Here is a 23,248-nt window from a genome sequence, read left to right as displayed (position 1 = left end):
TTTATCTGAATTTCAGATCAGAGAGATCTGTAAGCCTGAAATCTCTGATAAATAGTGACTTACTGACCTGAATCAATGTTTTTAGGACCATCACTGTCATTTCCACCCCAGCCATTGTCAGAAGCAGGATGTTAGAGGAGACATTTTCACCGTCCAGAAATCTGTCCTGCCTCTTCAGCTTTTACTCCTACATAGAGCTGTGTCTCGTGTTTTTCATCAACAAACTGATGTAAACAGCGTGGACATTATGTTAAAGTGTAACAGCATAAAATAGGTGACATGATTAATATCACCATCATAATATCCCCATGTGAGTAAATGACAACCAAATTGGTTTTCCAAAGTTAATATCTCAGGAAGATCTCATTGCGATAAACTCAGATGTGCTAAATACAAATAAAACTCAGATGTGTACTGATTACTGGAAGGTCATAACATGCAGAGCAATTCCAACCCACAGAAACACAGAAATGAATGCACATTCCAAAGTCCTGTGAGTGCATGAATATGAATGTGTATGAAAGAATATAAATTACTTAGAAAGAGTGTACATTTTCTTGATAAAATAAAGGATGTTTATGAATTTAAAACATATAAAATATCAATAAAGAACTCTAATTATTACCTGTTCAGAGTTCCTTCAATTAATTTCTCCAAAGCGACTAAATGGCTTTGTGAATATTACGATGCCTAATGACTTCCTTATTGTGGTATACAGCGCACTCTTGTGGAATTACTGTGGAAGTACAGAGCTGTACCATACAAGTTAGTGACAGCTAGACAATTCAGGAGGTGAAGTCACACATTTGCTTAAATTATGTTGATGGTGCTAAACGATTCATCTGAAACATTACAAGATCAACTAACACTACAGCCATTCTTAATTGTCAAGTGCCTTTTTTGCTTTTCTTTAATTTCCAGGTTGCAAACAGTCACTGGCTTTGGAAACTCAATGGTGATAAATCTTTCAGTCTCTTTCAGCTGAATGTGAACTAAGACACCCAGGCACAAAGCTGTGGATAGGTGTTGGCGTTGCTGATGAGAGCAGCACGTACGACTGAGTGCTGATGGCGTCTCCACAGCTGCCATGGGAACTGCCCACTGGCCTCAGTCAATCTCAGGCTTCAGCCTGACCACATTATTACTGCTAATACTGCTAATCAGCTATATCTAAGCGAGCACATCTGGGAGTACATGGGGCATTTAGGGTCTTCACGCCAGTTCTCCCCTTTTAATTGTCCTAAAAGTTTATACATGGGACGTAAATTTTTGCGTAAGGAATTCTGGCATCAAACCTTTATACTCCAGCACAATAGATGGCGGCAGTGTGTCTCTGAGCTGATATACCGTCACATTCACGAAGAAGATGAGGTGGCTTTTATGCGTTTTCCTGGGAGTGCATGTGACGTGATGAGCGTCCTTCTGTACAACATGGCCGAGTTCGACACTATCTCCGAGCTGGACGAAGATGAGGAGCGGGGAGGCGGCGAGGACCCGGCCGGCTGCTGCCCGGAGCCTGTGATCGTGCGGGGCGCCGGGCACATCACTGTGTAAGCGGCCGGGAGGACGCCTTTCTCCGGTCTCATCTGACCTGATCTGCACTGTAGTGTCGTGTTGATGTTGTGGATGTAACGCAGGCTGGACCAGCATGCAGGATCTGTCTGGTTCGGGAGTTTTGTTTTTAGCTGAGATGCAGCAGATTCTCCTGGGCTTTCGCCATGTCTGCCCGCTGGGTACTGACTTAGCTAACAGGCAAATTTCGCTAACTATCGACAACACGCTTTAGGTCTTGGTAGCTCGCTGCATTTATAGTTATTTAGTATCTAGCTTTCTAAACTAAATAGTTTAATGATTATTTTATCTTGCCAGTGAGCAACAGCTTAGCTAACCCGACTACTGCAGTTAACTATAAGCCTGGCTAGCTGCATAGGCTGTCAGCTAAGTAGAAAAGTACAGTGCTGTGCAAAAGTATTTGCCCCCTGACCAATTTCTGACATTTCTTGCACGTTTGTCAACGCTCATCCATTTCAGATCAAGCAAACCTGAATATTATACAAAGATAAAACACAAGTAAATGCAAAATGCAGTTTTCAGTGCCAATGTCATTTATTAAGGGGAAAAAAAACATCTGAACCTACATAGGCCCATGTGAATAAGTAATTGCCCCCCTAAACCTAACAGCTGGTTGAACCGCCTTTTGCAGCAATAACTGCAGTCAAGCGTTTGCGATAAGAGGTGATGAGTCTTTCACATCACTGTGATGGGATTTTGGCCCACTCTTCTGTGCAAAATTGTTTAAGATCAACCAGATTGGATGGTTTTCGGGCATGAACAGCCTTTTTAAGGTCATGCCACAGCATCTCAATAGGGTTCAGGTCGGGACTTTGACTAGGCCACTCCAAAACCCTCATTTTGTTCTTTTTTAGCCATTCAGAAGTGGACTTGCTGGTGTGCTTCGGATCGTTGTCTTGCTGCAGAACCCAGGTGCGCTTTAGCTTTGAGGTCTCAAACATTCTTTGCCAGGATTTCTTGGTAGTGAGCAGAATTCATGGTTCCATCGATAATGGCAAGTCGCCCAGGTCCTGAAGCAGCAAAGCAAGCCCAGATCATCACACTTCCACCACCATATTTCACTGTTGGCACAATGTTCTTTTTATCAAATGCAGTGTTCTTTTTGCGCCAGATGTAACAGGATGCATTTCTCCCAAAAATTCAACTTTAGTTTCGTCAGTCCAGAGGACATTTTCCCAAAAGCTTTGGGGATGATCAAGATGCTTCTTGGCAAAAGTGAGTCGGGCCTTGATATTCTTTTTGGTCAACAGTGGCTTTCGCCTCGGAACTCTTCCATGGATGCCATTTTTGCCTAGTGTCTTTCTGATGGTGGAGTCATGAACATTGACATTAACTGTGGCAAGTGAGTCTTGCAGTTGTTTAGACGTGGTTCTTGGATCCTTTTGGACTTCTGCAGCTAGTCTGCGCCATGCTCTTGGAGTAATTTTGCTAGGTCGGCCACTCCTGGGAAGGGTCACCACTGTGCCATGCCTTCTCCATTTATGGATAATGGCTCTGACAGTGCTCCGCTGGAGTCCCAAACATTTACCAATGGCTTTGTATCATTTCCCAGACCGAGACATCTCTATAATCTTCTTTCTTGTTTGCTCTTGAAGCTCACTGGAACACGGCATGATGATGTGTGTTCAGTATGGCCTACCTCACCTTGTCAGACAGGTTTTATGTTAGTGGTCTCCTGATTGGAAATGTCTGGCAGCAATCAGGCCTGGGTGTGGCCATGAAATTGAACTCAGCATTCCCCAATAATAGGATTTATCACAATTACCTCACCTTTTAACAAGGGGGCAGTTACTTTTTCACAGAGGATCATGTAGGTTTGGATAGGATTTTTCACTTAACAAATAACATCACAACAGGACAACTGCATTTTTTACTTGGGTTATCTTTGTGTAATGTTTGAATTTGTTTGATGATCGTGTGAGTGTGCTGGAGCAGCGCCTAAACCCGGCTGGAGCAGCGCCTAAACGCGCCTGGGACAGCGCCTAACCCCGGCTGGAAAAGCGCCTAACCCCGACTGGGACAGCGCCTAAACCCGGCTGGGGCAGCGCCTAACCCCGACTGGGACAGCGCCTAACCCCGGCTGGGACAGCGCCTAAACGCGCGTAATCATTCTACACAGGGGCAATATCGAGGGCCCAGGGTACACATAGTAGCGGTTTATTCCATGCGTAAGAACTGCAGCGCTGTATTTAGCAGGAATGAGTTTAGCTGGTTTGACATAAACATGATCCAGCTTAACAAAGTGCTGCTGCCTCGTTAATTGTAGGAAAGCTGGGAATTCCAGTCTTCAGTGATTTGTATTAAACCAGCAAATTGTTACTATGACGTTGCTGACTGAAACAACTAATATAAACATAAATGTGAACTATCAGTGTTGTGTACATACGATTTCAAGTCTTTTTCTGTGTTTAAAGGTTTGGCCTGAGTAACAAGTTTGACTCGGAATTTCCATCAGTTCTGACAGGAAAGGTAATTTTGGAGAGGGAAGGTGTTTGCTGATTGTAATGTGTGTGGGTGATATGTTTATCAGCAGGGAGGGGTTTGAAACTCCCTTTCCTTTGGAAACAAGCCTTCATGCTGCGTGAGTGGAGTGCAGGAGTAATCAGATGATGGAGAGGGTTTAATGCAGTGAGTGGAGGGAGGAGCTTGCTGGGTTTGAGCTTAGAGGTGGGAGATATGGCACCAGGTGACAGTAATGTCTCACAGAAAAGGTTCTCCAGTTCGACACCCAGGCTGGTGGGGAGATAAACGCCCCTCCCTTAGAGGGCCTCTTCAATGGAGTCTGTCCCTCTAACACACCTGTGTGTCCTGCCCTGTAAGATGTTGGGACACGAGTGGGAGATCTCTGTAGCATCTTCTCCTGTCTCCCTGTGAAACAGCACGACATGGCTCAACCTGCCTCACTGGCTGGCTTTTACATTAAATATCATGTTTTTATGTAAAAAAAAATACTAGTGTTGGTTTTAATCCAAACAACATTTTGAAATCTGAAAACGTAATTTGTTTTGGTAGATTGTTTAAAATATCCCCCTCCCCCTCATTCATGGCATCATTCCTCCTCTCCTCCAGGTGGCGCCAGAGGAGTTTAAGATGAGCATGTGCCGAGTGAACACATGTCTGAGGAAGAGCCTGCCTGTGAATGTGAGGTGGCTCCTCTGCGGCTGTCTGTGCTGCTGCTGCACCATGGGCTGGAGCCTGTGGCCTGTCATCTGCCTCAACAAGAGAGTGAGTACACATCCATACTCACACACATCCATACTCACATTCACCCCTCACACACATCCATACTCACATTCACCCTCACACACATCCATACTCACACACATCCATACTCACATTCACCCTCACACACATCCATACTCACACACATCCATACTCACATTCACCCTCACACACATCCATACTCACATCCATACTCACATTCACCTTCACACACATTCATACATCCATACTCACATTCACCCTCACACACATCCATACTCACATTCACCCTCACACACATCCATACTCACACACATCCATACTCACATTCACCCTCACACACATCCATACTCACACACATCCATACTCACATTCACCCTCACACACATTCATACATCCATACTCACATTCACCCTCACACACATCCATACTCACATCCATACTCACATTCACCCTCACACACATCCATACTCATATTCACCCTTACACACATCCATACTCATATTCACACTCACGCACACTAACACATCCATACTCACATTCACACTCACGCACACTAACACATCCATACCCGCATTCACATTCACGCACACTAACACATCCACATTCACATCTCCATACCCATGCTCGCACAGTCACATCCACAGTTACGCACTCACATCCGCACTCACACAGGCACATCCACATTTACACACTCACATCCACACTCACACAGTCACGCACTCACATCCACACTCGCACAGTCACATCCACACTCACACAGTCACATCCACAGTTACGCACTCACACAGTTACGCACTCACATCCACACTCCCACAGGCACATCCACATTTACACACTCACATCCACACTCACACAGGCACATCCACATTTACACACTCACATCCACACTCACACAGTCACATCCACAGTTACGCACTCACATCCACACTCACACAGGCACATCCACATTTACACACTCACATCCACACTCACACAGGCACATCCACATTTACACACTCACATCCACACTCACACAGGCACATCCACATTTACACACTCACATGCACACTCACACAGTCACATCCACAGTTGACCAGCTATGTGACTGAGGGGATTGAAAAATCAGTACGGATAGCATAGCTGTATTATAGCTGCAGTTGAAATACTTGAGGAGCTGGCTGGCTTAACATTTGCAACATCAGCAAGTTGATCAACCAATACTGAGTACTGTTGTGTAATGTAATGTGAGCTGCATTAGTTTCATCCAAATTGATTTACCTCTCTGGATGTATGCAGGACAGGTGGCCAACAGTTTGAAGCTGTTCCAGGTTTGTCTTGTCTGTTAGTGGAGGAGGCACACTCCTACTGGGGGTGGGAGTGGAGGAGGCGCACTCCTGTTGGATGGTGGGGGCGTATAGGAGACGTACTCCTGCTGGATGGGGGGGGCACATAGACATACTCCTGTTGGATGATGGGGGGGAGGCTATAGGAGGTGCACTCCTGTTGGGTTGGCGGGGAGTATAGGAGATGCACTCCTGTTAGGTGGGGGGGGGGCGTATAGGAGACGCACTCCTGTTGGGTGGGTGGGTGGGGGTGTATAGGAGATGCACTCCTGTTGGGTGGGGGGGCGTATAGGAGACACACTCCTGTTGGGTGGGTGGGGAGGGGCGTATAGGAGATGCACTCCTGTTGGGTGGGTGGGGGGGGGGGGGGGCGTATAGGAGACGCACTCCTGTTGGGCGGGTGGGGGGATGTATAGGAGACGCACTCCTGTTGGGTGGGTGGGGGGGTGTATAGGAGACGCACTCCTCTTGGGTGGGTGGGGGGGTGTATAGGAGACGCACTCCTCTTGGGTGGGTGGGGGGGCGTATAGGAGACGCACTCCTGTTGGGTGGGTGGGTGGGGGTGTATAGGAGATGCACTCCTGTTGGGTGGGGGGGCGTATAGGAGACGCACTCCTGTTGGGTGGGTGGGGGGGGGTGTATAGGAAATGCACTCCTGTTGGGTGGGGGGGGCGTATAGGAGACGCACTCCTGTTGGGTGGGGGGGGGGGGGCGTATAGGAGATGCACTCCAGTTGGGTGGGGGGGGGGGGGGCGGGCGTATAGGAGATGCACTCCTGTTGGGTGGGGGGGGGGGGGCGTATAGGAGAGGCACTCCTGTTTGGGGGCGTATAGGAGATGTACTCCTGTTGGGTGGGGGGGCGTATAGGAGACGCACTCCTGTTGGGTGGGAGCTTGTGCCACTGCAGCAGCAGTACAGGTTGTAGCTGAACACTGGCAGTAGCAGCACATGGCTGTGCGCTTTCTGACAGCACCTGTTTATATTTCTGTATTACAGACAAGAAGATCCATTCAGAAATTGTTAGAATGGGAAAATAACAGATTGTATCACAAGGTGAGTGCATGTAGCCAATATGAAAATTCATTAAAGCATAGTTAAAAAATTGCAGGTATAGGGACTGTGTTGTGTGAAGGTGTCTGCATGTTGGGTGTTCCCTGCTGCTGACTGCCCCCCCCCCCCCCCCCCAGCTGGGGCTCCACTGGAAACTGAGTAAGAGGAAGTGTGAGAGCAACAGTCTGCTGGAGTATGTAAGTGCAACATGCATGTTTCTGCATTAAACCACCGTTGCCAGTAGCTTCATGGCCGTCATTTGCAGAGGCTTGTTTTGGTTTTGCTTGTTCAGACATGGCAGGTTGAGTAGGTTTGACTGGTTTCTCTCCCCCATAACCTATTCCTTACACATACAATGAGAACACAGGATAATAAATTCACTCTGAATCTGCTTCCCCCAAATCCCAAATCACATATTCCCCTAAAGAATGTCTTCCATGTGGCGGCATGATTGGAGTGATGATGATAATAGTAATAGCAAAATAGATCTTCAGAGGAGAGGTTCTAACACACCTGTTTAATGACATGTCATCTCTTCCTCTCCACAGGTGATTCTTATAGAATTCCTACCAAAGTATGCGATATTCCGGCCAGACTGAGGCATGTGGAGGCAGGGCTCGGACACTTGCTGCCTTGTGGATGTGCTCAGAGGAATCGCGCCTCACACAGCACCCCCTACTGTCACAACCACACTTCACTCAAGAGCAGATTTTGCACTTTCTGACACAGTGAGGCACCTTTGGTGCACAAGTATTACCTGTTCCTCTGAGGCATTTCAATATATTCCTGCTGAAGTGTTCAGTAAGAATGAGTCATGTCTCACTGCACAAAGTCCAGTCTAAACCAAGAGGTATTATCATTCTGCAGAATACATAATATATGTATATGCATGTGTGTATATATTTAGTACATACAAATATACATATACACAGTTCTATGTTTAGATAAAACTGGCAGCCTTAACAACTCTGTTCCATTTTCACTAACAGTAACTCCAAAGTGATCTTTCTTCCCCATGTTGGGTAGTCCATCTGTGTGCATGCCCATGTGGGCTGTATCACTCTGAACTTGTTCATTTACCCATGTAATTATCAAGTTGGAGGAATTTTTATGCTGGTCGGTGTTTTCTGTTACTTTTTTTCTTTGGTTTAAACTGGAGGGTTGAGAGGTTTGATCACTCCATTCTTATTGGAGGAAGATTGCATCATTTTCTCTGCAGGCGAGGAGAGACCGTCCTCACAGCACCGCCAGTGCGCATGTAAATAAACTCTACTGCAGGATAATATTATTCCAGTGTTTACAGAATGTAATATTGCTGTTGATTTGCTTCACCTTTTGTGTTCATTTACAAAATACATGTGGGTGCCTCCGTTACATTTGGACCTCTTTACCTAGTAAGCCATACATTTCTGTAGTGCGTAATGCCAGACTGAGTTAGAATGTCTGCAAAGCTGGTGGAGGTTGGAATGTAAATGTACTGTATTACTAGCAGCCCAGCCTAATGTGCTTTACCACACTAACTCTGTCAATATGTTATGCCAACCAAGTAAGGAATGTCACATACCACTTTTGATTTTATTGCCTTGTTTTTTAATAATGTCATTTGTTCAAAAATGAATTGGATATCCTATCCTTTGTAGACAAGTTCTTAACTAAAGAATTATGTTAATACTACAGCATTATGTTACTACACCAAGCTAACCTCTTCATTCTGTATTTGTTACCTGCATTAATGTAGCCATTTTATTAAGATATGGTAGATTACCTGGGAATGGGGTGTAATGTTCCCTTCATTACTACAGTGCAGTGTCAGCACCCCCAGGTGTCTCACCTGTGCAGCGGTGTGCTGTGCAGGGCTCCTGGAACGCTGGGCTCGGTGACAGAGACACAGCACAGCAGCACAGCACTCAGTGTCTGTGCTGCGTAAATATTATTCCCTCAGGAATATCAGAGCAAACTGTGTCCCTGCCGTTACATAGTTTTATTTAGAGTTACCTGTTTGAAGGTATTTGGGTTGTGATCTGGCTGAGATAGTAATCAAGGGCCTTTGACAACATTTGCAAGCTGAGAAGAGTGTGAAGGGTCGCTGTTGGGGAGAGAACTCTGCTGGGACTCCCAGGGGAAGTCTGTTTCCTTTGCTTTTGCATTGGCGCCATGCTGGGGTCTGGGTTCAGAGGGCTGTGCAGTGATGCTCTTGCTAGCCTACTGTATATAAATAGAATGGAAATCAAATATTTGACTAAAAAACCAATGTCATTTAGGATTTTTTTTTACTTTTGTATAACATTAGCAGACAAGTTTTGTTAAATGTAGGATTTTTTTTCTTGCTATTGGAAAATGTGGAGAATGAGTTGTGCAGGACATGGTTATTTTTTATGTTAAGCATTTTAATATAGAGCCATGTAAAATATTTTTATATCTAAAATTGTTTGATAAAATGAAATGGTTGCTTCTGTTCTGAAATGTTAACAGTGGGTGGAGGGACTCATGCCAGGACCCGTTTTAAAGAGAATAAAGGCGTCTTTCAGGTCTGCCGTACCTGTGCGCTCTGATTCCTGTCAGCACCTGCTGTCCCCTTATAAACATGCACTAAAATTTCATTACACTGAGACCATATATTCAGATCCAAGGAATTCTATGGAATAGATCATTTTACCGGGGCCCCGTGGGATTCTAACATCAGATACAGGTAGCTAAATGTCACATCCTGTCAGCTTTGAGTCTGGGAAACCTGTGGGCACCTGTTAAACCCATGCTTACCTGTCTGGCAGTGAAATGGAGGCCAGGAGTCTCAGGACTGCACATGATACTCCTGACACAGAAGATGCCTGTCTGCAAACAAGCTACAGTTTTTAAGGGTTTTCACTTTCTAAACTGGGAACCTGCGACGAGTTTTATTTTAGTATGCAGCTCCTTTCCTTCAGTCTTATCATAAACATTCCTGATTGTACCAATATTGGTAATACGTTAACATCTTAGTTGTTCATTGAAACTACAATGACTACATCTTACGCCCTGGATTTTTACCGTGGCCGCGGGAGCAGTGAAAGCGCGGAAGAATGATGGGGAGGAATGAATCCGGCTTTAGGACCCAGAAAAGCGGAGAGATTTCCTCTCTGGGAGATTATAGCTGGATGGCGGGGCTTTAGCAACAAAATATAGCTTCATCTCTATTCTTCCTCCTCTCTGTCGTGTTTTGTTTTGTGTATTGACATAGTAGAAGCATAGATGTCGTGGAGAATGTGGATTATGTTTTCTTCTTTTAGTATAATTCCGCAAAAACTGACTGCCGAACGAAGTATCAATTGACCACAGCAATAAGAAATAATCGCGAAACAGTAGCTAAACCATGGCGACTGAGCTGAGCGCTTCGGATTCGACCTCGGCAGCCAACACCGTGGCCGATCCCGACGAAGACGAGGAGCACTGGCTTTATGGGGGTAAATATGTGTATACAATACAGAATTACATAACATTTGCCATCTTGTGGAACACATCGACGAAAGGCCTTCAGCTCAGCTATACGTGCTGTGTTCAGATGCAGTAGAGGTGACGGAAAGGCAGCCACATCGTAAGAATGTGAGCTTGTAGTTTATGTCTGAAATATTCCTGCGCTCGTCCCGGATCGGCGCGTCCCGGACCGGCGCCGCTGAAACCGCGATGCGCTCCGGAATCCCCGATACGACCCACCGGATCGCCACAATTAGATCTCCCTAAAATCCACAACCGAACACGTTGCACGGTGATTGTGATTGATGAGACATTTTGTGAAGAATTATTATATTTCAGTTATTGTGAATTCGAATTGAGAACACTTGCTATCATTGTGTAAAAAGTGTGTGATCTAGTGACAGTGACGCGTTAGGCTGCTCATTAAACTGCGGATAAAAGTGAATCTCTGTGCCTCTGTTTTCATACAGACGAGAACTCACGGAAACAGAATGAGGATTCTGCCACTGGGTGAGTGCCTGCTTTATGTCATTAGTGAGCCTCTGCAGTTGTCAGTCATTCCCTGATCACTTTATGCATTAATATAGACTGTTAATGATTACAGCTAATATCTAAACAGAGAAATTGAACTGTGAAATATGCAGTAAACAGACTTCACAAGCCGTAAAAGAGTAAAGCGAAAGAACAGTACACATTAAGCCGCGTAATAAGCTGGCCGTAAGGCAGAATACACAGGCGTACAGGAGCGTTAGACCTAATAATATAGCATCTCACACAGCCAGGGTCATTCTGATGCCCGACAGGTTTGTACTGCCGCCGTCGTCATCCAATGTCAGTGTTCCTTATGCCTGATCTGGGGTGGATTCCAACTACGATTCATCATAATTTATCATAAAGAGACCTGAACACCCAGGCTGATGCTGAATACCTTCCATTCCATTTACAAATCAGGTTGAGTTACTGAAGTCCACGCGTGAAGAGACCGAAGGAAGCTAGTTTGGAAGATGGAGGGAAATTGTTAGTTTTAGTCACAGTAGTAGGAATTATAATATATCCAGAGTGAAATGCACAGCTTTTCACATATTAGTATTTCACAAATTGGTAAATAAATGTATAAAGCATGAATATATGTATACATATGATCACTGAAGTAATTAAGGATGATTAAGGACAAACACCAGTGACCCACGTGGCCTGTTTTTAACCCCTTCAGCAAATCACTTTCCTGCAGACCTCCTGGGCTCAGCATGAAGAAAGCTGGGTGCTCAGCCCAGGGAGAGCATTTTCCCTCCATCACTCCATCACTGTTTCTGTTCCTTCTGGAAGGATCCCAGTGTCTCCCTCTCCAGTAACCTGCGTGGTTCTGCAGTGTGCAGGGTTACAGTTACAGTTACAGTAGCTGAATTCAGTGTTAAGGTGGGAGGCACTAGCAGTTATATATCCAGATGTATACATGTGTAAAGTTTTCAGTCTAACCCCCCTCAGTCTCCATTTAGTAACAATAAAGAGGGGACCTTTCTTCTTTGAAAGTCACTTGTTTGAGACCAGGATCGAGTCTTTTGTCGTATGTATTTTAATTGATTTTTGTATTTTATTATGACGTCACTCTGGAAGGTTCTGTCCTCTTTCCCTCAGGTTCCAGGACTCTGCACAGGAGAGCTACCTGAGCAGCACAGAAGGAAAAGACACCTGTGAGCAGGTAAGACCATGCTGCCCCCCCCCCCCCCACTCACTGTGAGCAGGTAAGACCATGCTGCCCCCCCACTCACCTCCTCAAGATGGAGGTTTGTCTCCAGGCAGCTTCGATTTAAAAGCTTATTATCAATGCAAAGTAACAGAGAGCATTGGCCTCCCCTGCTTTATAAGGTCTGCGTAAGGTCCTTCATCTGCTCTTTATTTCAGATCATTCATGAGCAGCAGTTTTATATTAAATTTATTTAATTAATTTTAGTGTCATACACACAATGCGCCCTGCCCATATGGGTTTCAAGACAATTTTACAAATACAGTGAAAATACAGTATGCAGAACATATTGTGTACATTACACAGTGCAAATATGTATATATGCGTATGCAAGTACATATCAGACAGTGGGTGAGACAGGGTTATGAATGCATGGATATCAGACAGTGGGTGAGACAGGGTTATGAATGTGTGGATATCAGACAGTGGGTGAGACAGGGTTATGAATGCATGGATATCAGACAGTGGGTGAGGCAGGGTTATGAATGCATGGATATCAGACAGTGGGTGAGACAGGGTTATGAATGTGTGGATATCAGACAGTGGGTGAGACAGGGTTATGAATGCATGGATATCAGACAGTGGGTGAGGCAGGGTTATGAATGCATGGATATCAGACAGTGGGTGAGACAGGGTTATGAATGCATGGATATCAGGCAGTGGGTGAGACAGGGTTATGAATGCGTGGATATCAGACAGTGGGTGAGGCAGGGTTATGAATGCGTGGATATCAGACAGTGGGTGAGGCAGGGTTATGAATGCGTGGATATTAGACAGTGGGTGAGGCAGGGTTATGAATGCGTGGATATCAGACAGTGAGTGAGACAGGGTTATGAATGCGTGGATATCAGACAGTGGGTGAGACAGGGTTATGAATGCGTGGATATCAGACAGTGGGTGAGACAGGGTTATGAATGCATGGATATCAGACAGTGGGTGAGGCAGGGTTATGAATGCATGGATATCAGACGTTGGGTGAGGCAGGGTTATGAATGTATGGTCGATGGTGCCAGCAGACTCCGGCTCCAGGCCTCAGAGGGGAGTGTGGGCAGCTTCCCATGTCCTCGCAGCAGAGGCAAAACGCACTCCTTTATTCACAGCTGGTGTCAGAACAGAGAGAAGCTGGAATATCACCACGGGGTGGATGCGGTTTTGTGTTGTGTGTTAAACTCCTCTCTATTCAGAAAGTGGGTTTAACTTCCATTATAGCTGCTGATTTGAAAAAGGCTTTTGAGTCAGAAATGGATGAACTGATATTCCTCCTGCTTTCTGGCAGTGAAGAAAGAGGCAGAAATGGAGTTTGAGGTGAAAGAGAGCTGTTGTCTGGTCAGTGTTGTCCAGGGTGCAGTGAGAGGTGGGTGCAGTGTGGGAAAGCTCAGAGGGGTTTCCTCTTCAGGATTAGAGTCCATGCTGAGGACATTTTTTTGACAGTATAGTCCCTCACAGTGCTGACCTGGCTGGGACAAACCCGGAGGGGTGCAACTGCAATCCACGGGGGGGGGTGGGCAGAGAAAAGTAACATCCTAAAAAAATGTAATAAATACTATGTAGACATTGAGATATGAGGAGACAACTGGGCACGCCCATAGCATCGAGAAGGTGTCAGCAGCGAGGCCTACAGCACATTCTGGGTTTGGGAGAGAGCAGAAAGCTCTCCGCAGCTCTGAATGTTTCAGCTGCAGCAGTAGTCCAGCATTTGGACTGGGACAGGATGGACCCAACCCCTTTGTGCCATTCACCATGTTGAACTATTGACTGTTTAAAAATACAGTAGCCTTAGATGGTATGTGCTGTCCTCACTGTAAAACAGAGGGCGGAGTATGTTCTGGGGGCCAGAGGCACTGCACAGGCAGTGCAGGGACACCTGACCTCTCACACCTGATTCCACAGGGGGGGAAAAGCGGTGAGGATGAGGATGAGGATGAAGAAGACAGCGACAGTGATGATGATGATGATGTTAAGGTCACGATCGGCAACATTAAGACTGGAGCCCCTTCATACATGTGAGCAAATCCCATCTTGTTACAGCCTCTAGAGGGCAGTACTGTGGTACATTTACATGCATATTCATGTGACAGAAAGGGCTTTTTTGTAATGTGAAAGGACTGTGAATGGATAATGGGTAAAAAGGAGGCTGTGATTTTCCCTGGCTCAGGGCATCTGCTAAATGTGTAAAGAACACCGTGATGTATCCTTTAAGCAGACTGTCATTCTGCTTCTTCAGGGCCCCACCAATGAACCTGAGCCTGAAACCCAGCAGAGGTTATGCAGCCCCTGCAGGTCAGTGATGTCACTGCCAGTTTCCATGGTTACTTTAGGTTTGCAGAGCTGCTGTACTCTGTTACCTTTATATCAGTTATGGTGTTTGTTATCCTCAGTGGTGTTGTTATCCTATTCACTGATTGCTTCTTGAGTTTTGACACATGATGCAATGTGTGCCTCAGCCAAGCTGGTGTCCAAAGGCGTGGATGTGGAGGCCATGGGAGCCCTGAACGGGCTGCCCGTGCTGGAGGGGGAGGTGGACATCTTCGAGGACAAGCCCTGGAGGAAGCCTGGTGAGGAGGGAGTTCCCTAACACACACTCCCTAACGCTCACCCCCTAACACACGCTCCCTAACATACACACCCTAACACACACTCCCTAACACACACTCCATAATGCTCCCCCCCTAACACACTCTCCCTAACGCTCACCCCCTAACACACACTCCCTAACACACACTCCCTATCACACACTCCCTAACACACACACCCTAACGCTCACCCCCTAATACACACTCCCTAACACACACACCCTAACACACACACCCTAACACACACTCCCTAACACACACTCCCTAACGCTCACCCCCTAACACACACACCCTAACACACACTCCCTATCACACACTCCCTATCACACACTCCCTAACACCTGCGCCTAAACACACACTCCCTAACACACACACGCTGACACACACTCCCTAACACCTGCTCCTAAACACACACTCCTAAACACAAACTCCCTAACACCTGTTCCTAAACACACACCCCCTAACACACACTCCTAAAAACACACTCCCAAACACCTACTCCTAAAAACACACTCCCAAACACCTACTCCTAAACACACACTCCTAAACACCTGCTCCTAAACACACACTCCTAAACACACACTCCTAAATCCCTGCTTCTAAACACACACTCCTAAACACCTGCTCCTAAACACACACTCCTAAACACACACTCCTAAACACCTGCTCCTAAACACCTGCTCCTAAACACACACTCCTAAACACACACTCCTAAACACACACTCCTAAACACACACTCCTAAACACCTGCTCCTAAACACACACTCCTAAACACACACTCCTAAACACACACTCCTAAACACCTGCTCCTAAACACCTGCTCCTAAACACACACTCCTAAACACACACTCCTAAACACTTGCTCCTAGCAAAGCCCAGAATCAGCACTAACAGTGGGGACCTCCTGGGGGAAAACAGTAGGAGTGTCATTTGATTTTCTGTTTGGTTGTTATTTAATCCCTGTCTGTCTGTATGCCCACCATATTCTCCCTGTGTGCTGTAGGTGCCGATCTGTCTGATTACTTCAACTACGGCTTCAATGAGGAAACATGGAAAGCGTACTGTGAGAAACAGCGTCGGCTTCAGCTGGGCCTGGAGCCCACGGCTCCCCTCAGCTCAGAGAATAAGATCACAGTAAGCATCTCAGATCACAGAATGCAATCACAGTGTCTTACATCCCAGAATAACATGACAATGAATATCTCAGCTCACATAACATAACACAGTGTCTCAGCTGATAGAATAAGATTACAGTGTTTCAGCTCACAGAATATAATGGGTGTCTCAGCTCACAGCAGTGTGTTGTATGCTGGTGCTTACTCCTTTTAAATGCCCTGCTGACAGGTGAAAAGGAAAAGGCCATTTTTGGGGGGGATAGAGGGGGTCCTTCTTTCTGTCATTCCCTGGCTCTGTGGTCTCACCACAAAAATTGTCATTGTGCATGGTGTCCACTTGTGATTATTTTTCCTCTACTACCTATTTGTGAACAGCAAATGTGCATGCATTTTACACAATATTCCACACTACAGCTACACCAGGAAGCAGACACCAAGCAGCGGGTGGGTGCATTTCCCTGACCATATCACCTGCAGACGAGTGACCGAGGCGGAGCTTGTGGTGGGACAGATGAGCCCTGGCTGACTGACCCAGCCCTGTCAGAGCCAGGCTGTCCCGATGCCGTGGGCTCCACGGTGCTGACTGACCCGGCCCTGTCAGAGCAGGGCTGTCCCGCTGCCGTGGGCTCCACGGTGCTGACTGACCCGGCCCTGTCAGAGCAGGGCTGTCCCGCTGCCGTGGGCTCCACGGTGCTGACTGACCCGGCCCTGTCAGAGCAGGGCTATCCGGCTGCCATGGGCTCCACGGTGCTGACTGACCCGGCCCTGTCAGAGCAGGGCTATCCGGCTGCCATGGGCTCCACGGTGCTGACTGACCCGGCCCTGTCAGAGCAGGGCTATCCGGCTGCCATGGGCTCCACGGTGCTGACTGACCCGGCCCTGTCAGAGCAGGGCTGTCCTGATGCCGTGGGCTCCACGGTACTGACTGACCCGGCCCTGTCAGAGCAGGGCTGTCCCGCTGCCGTGGGCTCCACGGTGCTGACTGACCCGGCCCGTTCCGCTGCCGTAGGCTCCACGGTGCTGACTGGGCTGGGCTGTTCCGCTGCCGTGGGCTCCATGGTGCTGACTGGGCCGGGCTGTCCCGCCGCTGTGGGCTCCACGGTGCTGACTGACCCGGCCCTGTCAGAGCAGGGCTGTTCTGCTGCTGTGGGCTCCACGGTGCTGACTGGGCCGGGCCGTCCCACTGCTGTGGGCGCCACGGTGGGCCACCCTGTAACCTCAGCTGCAGCGCTCAGCCTGTGCTGTCTGAGACACCTGAGTCCATCTTTTTTTTACTGACACTGTTGGAAGACAAAGCTGGTAAAATACTACTTCAATACTACTCCTAAAATACTACTCCAGGTTTCTAAAGTCAGCTCTGGAGGAATAACATACACATTCATGGTTCTTTTGTGCTGGAGTCAGACACCTGCATGGAGTCCTGACAGATTCTGTCACCTTCATTGTGTGTGAAAGGTCCAGCAGGGAAGGGTGGGCATTTTGGAGAAAGAAATGGAGCCATCTGTCAGCAAGCAGGACTTCAAGATGGACTTCCCCCCTCCTCCTATGTCACTTCCTGCCAGCAGCAGACTGAAGGCGGGCCCGCCTCCAAACAGGTACAGAAGCACCCAGGTTAGACACGGGGGGGACTATTTACACCCATCAGCGAGCTGTGCTGAAAACGTCGCTTTGGTCTGGCTCATGCAGGACGTAACTGCAGGTTTCTATCACACACACAGACTCAGGCAGACAGACAGCACCGTAGCCCCCTGCAGCCGTGTCCTGCCTGATAGCTGAGGCTCACACACACAGACTCAGGCAGACACTTTGCACCGTAGCCCCCTGCAGCCGTGTCCTGCCTGATAGCTGAGGCTCAGTGAGGCACGTTTTGGCTTCTGCTTGGATGGGAAAAGCAGGCAGCTGCTGGAGGTGGGGTGGTGATGCAGGAGGGATGCAGGGGTGGGTGCTGTCTTTCGCATCAGATGTTAAATCGAGGTTCTTCTTCACTATAGTTCTGAAAGATCGCTGGTACTTATTGAAAGAGTAGGAGTGGTAACTCTGTCATCCTGGTCAAATTCCCCAAATTCTCTGGCTCTGTCCGTCCGGCCCCCGACAGCTGACTGTAGCGTCCCATACCCACAGTGATTCCCCAGACTGTCGATGTGAAAGTGAAATGACCCACAGTTTACCTTTTTTAGTAAATAGACTTCAAATCATTAAAAATAAACTGTCTGCTTTCTACAGGAAGTTGGGCGGGACGATTGATGTGATTGGTGGACAGACAGGTGCCATTCGGCGGGTGGAGGGGCGCAGGAGGGAAATGCAGGAACAGAACCCCATTCAGGTGAGTCAGAGGTCAGAGGTCAGCGGGCAGGTGCAGAGAGCGCAGAGAACAGCATCGTGCAGTCAGCAGTGCCGCAGTAAGCTCAGAGAATTGTTTTTCCCTTTGAATTCTGTCCTTTCCGTTGCAAATAACCACATTTAGTCATGCAGAACCACAGTGTGAATCACAGAACTGCGGTGTACAGTTTCAGCAACGCTGTGGCAGTGATGTGTCTCAGCTGGTTCTGCTGGTCCTGCCTGTGGCGCCTCCGGAGGCCTGGCTTTGCTGCAGACGGTAACACTTCACCTGGCGGAGTGTAACACCCCCTCCCCCTCTCCCTCCGCAGGTCCTGGGAGATCACGCCAGCAAGACGCAGCCATTTGTCCCGCCGGCAGGGCCGCCACCGCCCCCTATCGGGGCACCCCCCCCTCACTTCATGCACCCCCCACCACCAGTGTCCCGAATGCCCCCGCCTCTGCACCCCCCAGGTAATGAGCCGCCACTCGGAAAACACATGTAGCATGGTTGTGAATCTAACGTGTCTGAAATCCACAGGCCCACAGCAGCAGGGCTCCGAGAGTCTTAATAAAGCACAGACCAGCAGCACTGAGGCTCTGAAAGTCTTCATAAAGCACAGACCAGCAGCACTGAGGCTCTTTATAAAGCACAGACCAGCAGCACTGAGGCTCTTTATAAAGCACAGACCAGCAGCACTGAGACTCTTTATAAAGCACAGGCCAGCAGCACTGAGGCTCTGAGAGTCTTTATAAAGCACAGACCAGCAGCACTGAGAGTCTTTATAAAGCACAGACCAGCAGCACTGAGAGTCTTTATAAAGCACAGACCAGCAGCACTGAGACTCTTTATAAAGCACAGACCAGCAGCACTGAGACTCTTTATAAAGCACAGGCCAGCAGCACTGAGACTCTGAGAGTCTTTATAAAGCACAGACCAGCAGCACTGAGGCTCTTTATAAAGCACAGACCAGCAGCACTGAGGCTCTGAGAGTCTTTATAAAGCACAGACCAGCAGCACTGAGAGTCTTTATAAAGCACAGACCAGCAGCACTGAGACTCTTTATAAAGCACAGACCAGCAGCACTGAGACTCTTTATAAAGCACAGACCAGCAGCACTGAGACTCTGAGAGTCTTTATAAAGCACAGACCAGCAGCACTGAGAGTCTTTATAAAGCACAGACCAGCAGCACTGAGACTCTGAGGGCAGGATGTTGTGTAATTACTCCACATGCTGTGTGGTAAAGCTCACCTGCACAGCATCAGGTCTCTCTGTGTTCCTCCACAGGTATTCCTCCCCCGGCTATTCCAGGTAACTCTATATGATACGCTACACTTACGACTCATCTGCACTGCAGGTGAGAGAGAGTGATGACATCATGCTTCCTTTCTGTCCAGGGTTATTCCCTCCACCCATGGCTCCTCCTCCCAGTCTGTTAATGCCCCCATTGGATGGGTGAGTGATTGACATGCCTCCCTCAGCCTGTTAATGCCCCCATTGGATGGATGAGTGCATGTGTGGGCGGAGTGTGGGCCGTGGTCCTGACTGGTGTGTCCTGTAGCAGGTGTCCCCCCGCAGGGTACAGCAGCAGACCCCCTCCGCCTTTCGGGTACAGCTCTGCAGGTGAGGGGGGCTTTGCTGGCAGGGTGGGAGGAGTCCAAAAGTGTTTGAAATTCTACCTCTGATTGATTGGCCATTGTGGAGTGTGATGGAGTTCAGTTTCACTTAATATATTTTTATTATATTATTATAAATATATAGTTACTAGTACAGTGATATTCAATTTCTCTTTGTTCTTCTACTTAGAATATTCCAGTAAATGATGTCATTAAATTTCATTCTGTCTTTGCTTTAGACCCGAACTTCATCAGCTACCCGCCTGTGTCATCCACACACCCTCCGTGGGTGACCTCTCTGGAGAAGGGGGGTGCGGGCGGGGCCGGGGCCCACTGGGAGTATGGGGCCTCTCAACGGGACAGAGACCTGGAGAGAGAGAGAGAGCGCGAGAGGGATCGAACGCCCACCACCAGCGAGTACAGCAAGTAGGCTCACTGACCTGGAGTCAGCCACACGCAGCCCCCTCACCCACTCGAGCCTACACACATGCATCCACACTGACCTGGAGTCAGCCACACGCAGCCTCACTCACCCGCTCAAGCCTGCACACATGCATCCACACTGACCTGGAGTCAGCCACACGCAGCCTCACTCAGTGAGCCTGCACACACGCATCCACACTGACCTGGAGTCAGCCACACGCAGCCTCACTCACCCGCTCGAGCCTGCACACATGCATCCACACTGACCTGGAGTCAGCCACACGCAGCCTCACTCACCCGCTCAAGCCTGCACACATGCATCCACACTGACCTGGAGTCAGCCACACGCAGCCTCACTCACCCGCTCGAGCCTGCACACATGCATCCACACTGACCTGGAGTCAGCCACACGCAGCCTCACTCACCCGCTCAAGCCTGCACACATGCATCCACACTGACCTGGAGTCAGCCACACGCAGCCTCACTCAGTGAGCCTGCACACATGCATCCACACTGACCTGGAGTCAGCCACACGCAGCCTCACTCACCCGCTCAAGCCTGCACACATGCATCCACACTGACCTGGAGTCAGCCACACGCAGCCTCACTCAGTGAGCCTGCACACATGCATCCACACTGACCTGGAGTCAGCCACACGCAGCCTCACTCAGTGAGCCTGCACACATGCATCCACACTGACCTGGAGTCAGCCACACGCAGCCTCTCTCACCCTCAGTGAGCCTGCACACACGCATCCACACTGACCTGGAGTCAGCCACACGCAGCCTCACTCACCCGCTCAAGCCTGCACACATGCATCCACACTGACCTGGAGTCAGCCACACGCAGCCTCACTCAGTGAGCCTGCACACACGCATCCACACTGACCTGGAGTCAGCCACACGCAGCCTCACTCAGTGAGCCTGCACACATGCATCCACACTGACCTGGAGTCAGCCACACGCAGCCTCACTCACCCTCAGTGAGCCTGCACACATGCATCCACACTGACCTGGAGTCAGCCACACGCAGCCTCACTCAGTGAGCCTGCACACATGCATCCACACTGACCTGGAGTCAGCCACACGCAGCCTCACTCAGTGAGCCTGCACACATGCATCCACACTGACCTGGAGTCAGCCACACGCAGCCTCACTCACCCGCTCAAGCCTGCACACATGCATCCACACTGACCTGGAGTCAGCCACACGCAGCCTCACTCACCCGCTCAAGCCTGCACACATGCATCCACACTGACCTGGAGTCAGCCACACGCAGCCTCACTCAGTGAGCCTGCACACATGCATCCACACTGACCTGGAGTCAGCCACACGCAGCCTCTCTCACCCTCAGTGAGCCTGCACACACGCATCCACACTGACCTGGAGTCAGCCACACGCAGCCTCACTCAGTGAGCCTGCACACATGCATCCACACTGACCTGGAGTCAGCCACACGCAGCCTCACTCACCCTCAGTGAGCCTGCACACATGCATCCACACTGACCTGGAGTCAGCCACACGCAGCCTCTCTCACCCTCAGTGAGCCTGCACACATGCATCCACACTGACCTGGAGTCAGCCACACGCAGCCTCACTCACCCTCAGTGAGCCTGCACACATGCATCCACACTGACCTGGAGTCAGCCACACGCAGCCTCACTCACCCACTCAAGCCTGCACACATGCATCCACACTGACCTGGAGTCAGCCACACGCAGCCTCACTCAGTGAGCCTGCACACACGCATCCACACTGACCTGGAGTCAGCCACACGCAGCCTCACTCACCCTCAGTGAGCCTGCACACACGCATCCACACTGACCTGGAGTCAGCCACACGCAGCCTCACAGTGACTGGTGTGTGGTAGTGTACTTGGCTTCCGTTGTCTAGTCAGGTTGCACAGCTTAACTTGGGGTAGGGCTTGAATAGTGCTATGCTCACACTCACTGGGCTGGTAGTGTTAGGCTGGTCTGACACTGTTGCTCATTTAACTTGAATGGAGGCACTTCTGTTCTCTTGTGCCTGAGGTCACTCTGGATGTAATGCAGTGTAATGTAGTGCAGTGTAATGTAATGTAGTGTAATGTAGTGTAATGTAATGTAGCGCAGTGTAATGTAATGTAGTGCAGTGTAATGTAGTGCAGTGTAATGTAATGTAATGTAATGTAATGTTGTACAGTGTAATGTAATGTAGTGTAATGTAATGTAGCGCAGTGTAATGTAATGTAGTGTAATGTAATGTACTGTAGTGTAGTGTAGTGTAATGTAATGTAGTGCAGTGTAATGTAATGTAGCGCAGTGTAATGTAGTGTAATGTAATGTAGCGCAGTGTAATGTAGTGTAATGTAATGTAGTGTAATGTAATGTAGCGCAGTGTAATGTAATGTAGTGTAATGTAATGTACTGTAGTGTAGTGTAGTGTAATGTAATGTAGTGCAGTGTAATGTAATGTAGCGCAGTGTAATGTAGTGTAATGTAATGTAGCGCAGTGTAATGTAGTGTAATGTAATGTAGTGTAATGTAGTGTAGTGTAATGTAATGTAGTGTAATGTAATGTAGTGCAGTGTAATGTAATGTAGCGCAGTGTAATGTAGTGTAATGTAATGTAGTGCAGTGTAATGTAATGTAGCGCAGTGTAATGTAGTGTAATGTAATGTAGCGCAGTGTAATGTAGTGTAATGTAATGTAGTGTAGTGTAATGTAGTGCAGTGTAATGTAATGTAGTGTAATGTAATGTAGCGCAGTGTAATGTACTGTAGTGTAGTGTAGTGTAATGTAGTGCAGTGTAATGTAATGTAGCGCAGCGTAATGTAGTGTAATGTAATGTACCGCAGTGTAATGTAGTGTAATGTAATGTAGT

General features: G+C 48.3%; 2 protein-coding genes across 3 annotated transcripts in view; both read left to right on the top strand.

The window, feature by feature from the left end:
* The first annotated feature begins 1,389 nt into the window (after nt 1–1,389).
* LOC118774820 (cysteine-rich hydrophobic domain-containing protein 2-like) lies at nt 1,390–9,303 on the top strand. Of its 2 annotated transcripts, none has more exons than XM_036524356.1 (5): nt 1,390–1,550; nt 3,987–4,041; nt 4,642–4,797; nt 7,095–7,151; nt 7,697–9,303. In XM_036524356.1, the coding sequence occupies exons 1-5, from the start codon at nt 1,411–1,413 to the stop codon at nt 7,745–7,747; spliced, it is 459 nt and encodes a 152-aa protein (XP_036380249.1). In that variant the 5' UTR covers nt 1,390–1,410; the 3' UTR covers nt 7,748–9,303. The 2 variants fall into 2 exon arrangements, with proteins under 2 accessions (XP_036380249.1, XP_036380248.1); XM_036524355.1 differs by having other exon boundaries at nt 7,286–9,303.
* Nucleotides 9,304–14,090: 4,787 nt separating this feature from the next.
* Nucleotides 14,091–23,248, top strand: part of LOC118774591 (pre-mRNA 3'-end-processing factor FIP1-like) — a gene marked incomplete at its 3' end in the record, with an annotated part of 10,843 nt that continues 1,685 nt past the window's right edge. The window contains exons 1-11 of the mRNA XM_036523944.1: nt 14,091–14,345; nt 14,567–14,622; nt 14,787–14,897; nt 15,919–16,049; nt 17,486–17,625; nt 18,254–18,353; nt 18,679–18,820; nt 19,636–19,659; nt 19,746–19,803; nt 19,910–19,971; nt 20,204–20,390. Of these exons, the coding sequence (XP_036379837.1) occupies nt 14,128–14,345; nt 14,567–14,622; nt 14,787–14,897; nt 15,919–16,049; nt 17,486–17,625; nt 18,254–18,353; nt 18,679–18,820; nt 19,636–19,659; nt 19,746–19,803; nt 19,910–19,971; nt 20,204–20,390 (1,229 nt within the window). The remainder of the gene's footprint in view (nt 14,346–14,566; nt 14,623–14,786; nt 14,898–15,918; nt 16,050–17,485; nt 17,626–18,253; nt 18,354–18,678; nt 18,821–19,635; nt 19,660–19,745; nt 19,804–19,909; nt 19,972–20,203; nt 20,391–23,248) is intronic.

Source organism: Megalops cyprinoides, chromosome 3 (assembly GCF_013368585.1).
Source record: "Megalops cyprinoides isolate fMegCyp1 chromosome 3, fMegCyp1.pri, whole genome shotgun sequence".
In the NCBI taxonomy this organism is placed as follows: domain Eukaryota; kingdom Metazoa; phylum Chordata; class Actinopteri; order Elopiformes; family Megalopidae; genus Megalops; species Megalops cyprinoides.
The sequence above is the reverse complement of the archived record's forward strand: the minus strand, read 5'-3'. Positions and strand labels throughout refer to the sequence as shown.

What these genes read in the sequence shown, in the direction of transcription:
- LOC118774820 (XM_036524355.1), top strand. Translation starts at nt 1,411, where the DNA reads ATGAGCGTCCTTCTGTACAACATGGCCGAGTTCGACACTATCTCCGAG. An exon ending in CATCAGTTCTGACAGGAAAG is followed by an intron (nt 4,042 to 4,641) that starts GTAATTTTGGAG and finishes CCTCTCCTCCAG; the next exon opens with GTGGCGCCAGAGGAGTTTAA. An exon ending in ATAACAGATTGTATCACAAG is followed by an intron (nt 7,152 to 7,285) that starts GTGAGTGCATGT and finishes CCCCCCCCCCAG; the next exon opens with CTGGGGCTCCACTGGAAACT.